Genomic DNA, 6,495 nt, shown 5'->3' on the forward strand with positions numbered 1-6,495 from the left:
ATTACAGGGGCACAAAACAAAAAATAATAATAATAATAATGGCCACGGATAAATCATTTATAAATACTGCAATATTCAATAAAAAAAAAAATAGAATTTGATGGTGACTAAATGCTTTAAAGATTCTGAATGGCTGTCAATGCTTTTATTGTTTCATTCTGAAAGTGATTCCAATGATATTGTTCCTCTGTGTTGTTCCCTATTCTCATAGTTTTAGAACAAACTTTACAATTATCATTACAGTTATCATCCTTGTGTTTTACAGTGGCCCTTCTATCAATATATTCCATGTGCATGGGTTTTACCATGCGTTTTACAAGCTCTTTACGAAATATCGAAAGTACGAAGTAATATAATTTATTTTCAAATGGTCTTTTAAAGCGGCAGACTGCAGTGTGCACTTACAATAAACAGAATGTTATAAATGTATATGCTAATACAGTTTATCTAATAGTTAATATCATTATATAGGCTAGTTATTGTTTTTGATGTGAATGGGCCTTATTGTGCATATAGGGCCTAATTACACATACGTTGAACAACTTTTCTTTGAATACACATTTAAAGCATTTAAAGTTCTATGAATCTAAAAATGCCCATGAATTGCACAATATGTCCATACATTAGGCAATAGCCCAACATAGTAAACCTTTACTGAACAAGTTTTATCGTCTGTGTGATGCATTGTAATATTAGGCACACATGTAATTGAAATGTATGTGTTATGTAATTGAAAAAAATCTTAACATTTTAACACTATAATTTTGGCACCCTAAGGGTGGAATTCACAACAGCTCAGGTGATTCCCTATTTCATCTCATGGCATTTACGACCAGGCAAATTCTACAGTGTGTGACCAGGGAGTGACGCATTGCAGGTACAAACGAACCAATCAGAGTCATCCGCACAACCGAAACGCGTACAGTATTCTTCCGCCGTCAGATAGTACCTCCTGTACTTTTGCGTCAATATCTGCCGATTGCACAATAAAAAGACTATTTTGTTTATGAAGAATGACATAAATAACGTTTGCTCAAGCTTTGTTTATGTCCGTGGACAAATATTGCGGCATTTCCGACGCACCCTTAGCCAGAATGCAGTGCGTTTTGGCGGATAAATACAGGAAGATGGGAGGTGTTTATGTACGACCGTTAAGGCGGGTCTATACCAATATTCCGACCACCATTTGTGAATCTTTCACGGAGACGGAGGGAGACTGACAGAGAAAAAGAGAAAATGGTGAGTGCACACCAATATTTCTAATGAATGATGGATATGCGTTAATGAAAATATATGTAATCTTTACAACTATTTGTGCGGAAGTAAGGAAGTCAAGCAACAGAAAAGGAATATTTAAAAAAAAATATTTACAGAAATGTGCCGCCAAAATTACGACTACAGGGGATGGACTGAATGAAGGAATACACGCGCCGCTCCGCAATCTTCAGTTTTTGATGTACTTTGTGTTATATTTCGCTTCGGGTTTTTAAATATCACAGGCTAAACCTAAGATATTCCGCGAAGGGAGTATTACTAAACTTCAGGGGTGTGCTTGAGCCCCTTCACTTTCAGTTTCCTATTCACATCGTAACGTAGTTATTACAAAGCTTGGTAATGGGGTTCAGTAAGTCACATTTTATTCAACCTTTAACATAATTTGCTTCTGTTCTTTACTCTCTGGTTGTGTACCGACTGGTACGTGTGGGCTGTATAACGGGAAGCGTTAAGAAAAGTAGCCGGTTAACATTAAACAAAAAAAAAAACTTGTGTATTGTGCTTTTTAGCATTAAGTCGTGGAGGATTTATGTTTTCTAATTCCTGAACCATCTTAAGGATCCTAATGTTCAGCATCACACATTTTTCTCCTATATCCATTTAGTTTAAGTGCATATGCATGTTACAACGTAGTGATCAGATTGGCTCGTTGTGAAATAGCCTGCAGTAAGTTACTCGGGTTACTCGAGCATTATAGCACAGGACTAACGTTACAACAACAGTAAAAGGGTTACATTAATTTTTTTAAATGACTGTCTATAGTGCCACGAGAGAATAGTTCACCAAATACCAGGAATCAGGTGGGTGGATGAACTGCTGTTGTTAGGAGTGTCTTGTGTTGAGACTTTATTCTCTCGAGCTGATGTCGTAACATTTAGCTGGGAGGGAATCTGAGGTCTCACACGGGTTGCTAGACATGTCAAGAGCACCAAAACACTACGAATTCGTAGTGAGTATATTGTACGCATGATTTATTAATACGATGTTTGCATCTCTTCCCATCCCCAGGCCGATCAACTCACAGAGGAGCAAATAGCCGGTAAGGTCCCTTACTTTCTTTGCTTACACACCCCTTCAGTTTCTGCATTGGCTTGAAGCGTTTTGAAATAGCCTGGCTGTTCTAGTTTGTTATAATTTGCCTTTTAAGGTGGTATCTGAGGCAAATCTGTGGGCATGGGTGGGTTATCGCCTCCTTGAATGTGCAAACTCTTGTGCATAACTTTAGCTATTTCTATTAAGAAAAAAGTGAGCCTAAACTATAACAGATTCTGTACAAATAAGTATAACTGTAATTTCTTATTTTAAATTTTTTGTTCTCACACACACACACACACACATATATATATATAATTAAAAATTCAGTGAAATAAGTGAGCCTAATGCATTTCCTTAAGCTTTAGTATTATTTTGCATGTTTATAGTAAAACATTTGAAATGGGCCAGTGTTTTGTGTAACAGAGGAACGCCGGTTATGCATCTGTAATGTCTGATGTCATATCAAAGGGAGTATCAAACAGTCTCATCAGCTCTGCTCAATGAACAGTGTTGGCACAGAGGGGAGTTTGTATTACCCTTTAGTGTTCAGAACGCTGGGCAAAAACGTGCACTGCTGAAATACAGTCTCACTTGTCACTATAGTTTTGTCCCGACTATGCCTTAAAGGATAAATTCTCCCCATTTAAACTATTTAGTGACAGTGCTGACTCTTGCTGGACCTTCTTGTAAAATGTTATCTTGTGAAATTAAGTACTTGAGGCATCTATACAAAGTGATCTTGTTTTGCATGTCTGCATTTAACTACTGGTGCTCGGCGGGTCAGGTTAAACTCAAAGGCCTAACACTAGTACTAGTGGACAGTTGTTGCCATGGCTCTGGGGTGTTTGCGTGTTTTCCTCGGCACCCTGTCATCCTAGTCATTTATCTATGAATGTGTTTGTTGTTACTGGTCTTGGCTATAGACAACTATGCTACTTTTAGCTGTGGGGACCTGTTTTAAAGTTTAAGCCTTTTCTGACATGTAGTACATTGCATATAGGATCTACAAAATGCCTTAAGCTATGTGGAATCATAATGCACACAAGCAGTTAATTATTTAAAAAGCTAGACATGAAGTTGAAGTACTTTACCTGTTCCTGTTGTTTATTGCTTAAATGAAAAAGTGATTGACATGTTTATAAAAATGTGGTTATGGGACTCAAACTGATTTGTCTCCACTGTTAATTCTCACAGAGTTCAAAGAGGCGTTCTCGCTATTTGACAAAGATGGGGATGGTACCATCACCACGAAAGAGCTGGGCACTGTCATGCGCTCTCTTGGCCAGAACCCTACAGAGGCGGAGCTGCAGGATATGATCAATGAGGTGGATGCAGATGGTGAGGACACATTTTTGCTGCTACATTAGCCATCAGCATGATGTTAACTCTTGCGAGTAGGGTCCAATTTGCATATGACTTGAAACCATTTCCCTGAAGTATTTTATCACGATTCGAAACTATATTCACTTAAAGTGCTGTGTTGCTTATCTGCTTGTGTACTTTGCCCTTTAATTAGGTAATGGAACAATAGACTTTCCTGAGTTCCTGACGATGATGGCAAGAAAGATGAAGGACACCGACAGCGAGGAGGAGATCAGAGAAGCTTTCCGTGTCTTTGATAAGGTAAGGCTCCTGAAAAACTGTTGCATTCATTTAACCTGCTATTAAGGCAAAATAATTTGGATGGATCATTGTTCACTGGTCTTTGTCAGGATGGGAACGGATATATCAGTGCTGCTGAGCTGCGCCATGTGATGACAAACTTGGGGGAGAAATTAACAGATGAGGAGGTGGATGAAATGATTAGAGAAGCAGACATTGATGGAGATGGTCAGGTCAATTATGAAGGTAAGAGTTGTAATTCAAATAGTCTGCATCCATTTTTTTAATTGCACTTGATTTGGAGTTTTGCTTGTTTGCGGTGACTCTTAAAACGTCCCCTTTTCTCTTTCTTTGCAGAATTTGTACAGATGATGACAGCGAAGTGAAGGCCTTGTACAGAATTTCTTGTATAAAATTATATGCCTTTTCTTGTTTTTAATTTCTGTAAAATGTTTCATTTTAATTTCCCCCATCCTCTCCTGCTGTCCAAAGGATTTGCATGTATACTATAAGATTTGAGTGCTCATGCCTCCCCCCAACTCCTAACCGTTGTAAACAATCTGTTAGAAGGAGCAGTTATGGGACCAGGTGATGCGTATAGGCACAGATACTGACTGCGCACAGGCCCCTTTCCCCTTCTGTTGCTCTGTCTGCCTGCCCACCTGACGAACGGTGACATCAAGGGTCCAGCTGACTGACAGTGTGGCGTCTTTGCAACAATTTTGGCATGACTTTTTTTTTTTTTTTCTGTCTTTCGATTTTATGTGGAGGCACAACTCTGCATGGACAATGGACTGAGTATAAATAGAAATGGGAAAAGTCCTCAGCATTGCACTATTGCAACATCATTGAATTCAATACTAACGGGTTTATCGCCAGGTACTCATACACTCTTTTTGTATTTGTTCTGTTCTTACTATGCTTTTTAATTAGTCACTTTTCTTTTGTAACTGCTTATGGCACAACCATGCCTCAGAATCCATTCCAAGTTGTATATTTGTTTTCCAATAAAATTAACAATTTACCCAAAAACTGCTTCCCCTGCCTTTTTGTTTAAATGATTGCTTAGTTGGTTGGAATGTGTCAGTATTTTGGTTAAGCATTAGCTAACAAGGTATGTTGCTGTTATTAAACTGCACCTACAATGGTTAGACCACTCTCCAGTAACATGATGTTGGTTTTACCCACTTACCTTGTCATTGCTACAAGTTTTAGAGTGATATTGTGATTACTTTCAGTGTAATTAGCTTTTAATTAAACACTTACCCCTGGTTTCACAGACTAGGCAAATGCATGTTTGAGCTGTTTTAACTGAAAGCAACTGGCACATATCTTAAAATATATATCGGTGTCATTGTTTTGTGATGCACACCAGTAATGTTTTTTTCTAAGGCCCATATATAAAAGCTATTTAAATGTCCTAATTGAACAAAGGCCTAATCCTGGTTTAATCTAAGCCCTGTCTGTGAAACTGGGCCTTAATGACTTGATTAGTTCAGATGTCTTGCAAGAATTGTGCAAAGAAAGTGGAATTTCTGTTTAAATTGTTAGCTATGTTTGGACATAACCTCTAAGTGACAATCTGTTTGCCTGGCCATCGCTCTGCCGTTTACAGGATTGAAAATAACAGACTTCAAACTTCTTCTGAATGAAAAATGTACACTGAGGTTGCTTAGTCCACTGTTTGAAACAACATTTTATAATATGCTGGTGAACGGCACGGCTATTCAAAAAGCTTAAAATCTAATTCTCAGAAACAATGACTTTTGGTTCCTGCTCAAAGGGTCCTTATTCTGCTAAGCCTTTTCTATCAGACCACTGCAGTCTCCTTAAAAGGGCTTGTTGAAATGATGCCAGAGTTCCCCATGTTGGATACACAACAGATTTTGTAGCTGCAAGGCTGAAATACAAACACTGCCTTGAGTGTTTCATTGTTAACCGGCTGTGCACAAATGGTGATGGGCCTTTGAAGTAATCACGTGTAGGGAACTGCTAGTTTGAGGAATGAGCGAAGGCTCATTCACAATGCAAACAAATGCGAAGAGATGGTGATGGAGACCAATGAAGCATAAGCGACTCACTGTATCGAGGGAGATATGTGTGCATCTCATCTCAGAGAAGTATTTACCACCGTGCTGAGCTTTCTGACGTGTGATATTCATGTTCCACCATGTTTCCTAGCAACCGTGAATTCCAGTCTCACGGGTAGCTGCTCTTTCCCTTTTCCAGTAGGCTCTGAAGGATCATCGGGAGTTGAGAAGTGCTCCCATGTTCACGTCATGTAACTATGAGACTGACTGACGATGGAGATGTGGCGCTCTGTGGGTGTAGAGTAAATAAAAGACAAGGCCAGACTTTATATTTGTCAGGCCAGCATTTGCAGCCAATGGCAATACATGAGTAGAATTAAATTAAATGGAGAAGAAAACACAAAAAAAACCAGAAAGCATATTTTTATTTTATTTTATAATCTGTCTGTGTTATGGATTAAAAGGCACAGCAAAGTCCACTAGACAACAGAGTCATGGGACCTTGTGATATTACTGTGATGCAGGCTAACAATAGCTCTTCCCCTTAATATCA

At 38.6% G+C, this 6,495-nt stretch overlaps 1 protein-coding gene across 1 annotated transcript; it reads left to right on the forward strand.

Annotated features, from left to right (window-relative positions):
- Positions 1–895: 895 nt before the first annotated feature.
- On the forward strand, positions 896–4,944 carry calm2b (calmodulin 2b, (phosphorylase kinase, delta)). The gene is made up of 6 exons (XM_084434378.1): positions 896–1,239; positions 2,284–2,314; positions 3,505–3,648; positions 3,827–3,933; positions 4,023–4,158; positions 4,270–4,944. The coding sequence occupies exons 1-6, from the start codon at positions 1,237–1,239 to the stop codon at positions 4,296–4,298; spliced, it is 450 nt and encodes a 149-aa protein (XP_084290504.1). The 5' UTR covers positions 896–1,236; the 3' UTR covers positions 4,299–4,944.
- Positions 4,945–6,495: the final 1,551 nt, after the last annotated feature.

Source organism: Rutilus rutilus, assembly GCF_951802725.1.
Source record: "Rutilus rutilus genome assembly, chromosome: 16".
NCBI classification, from domain to species: Eukaryota; Metazoa; Chordata; class Actinopteri; order Cypriniformes; family Leuciscidae; genus Rutilus; species Rutilus rutilus.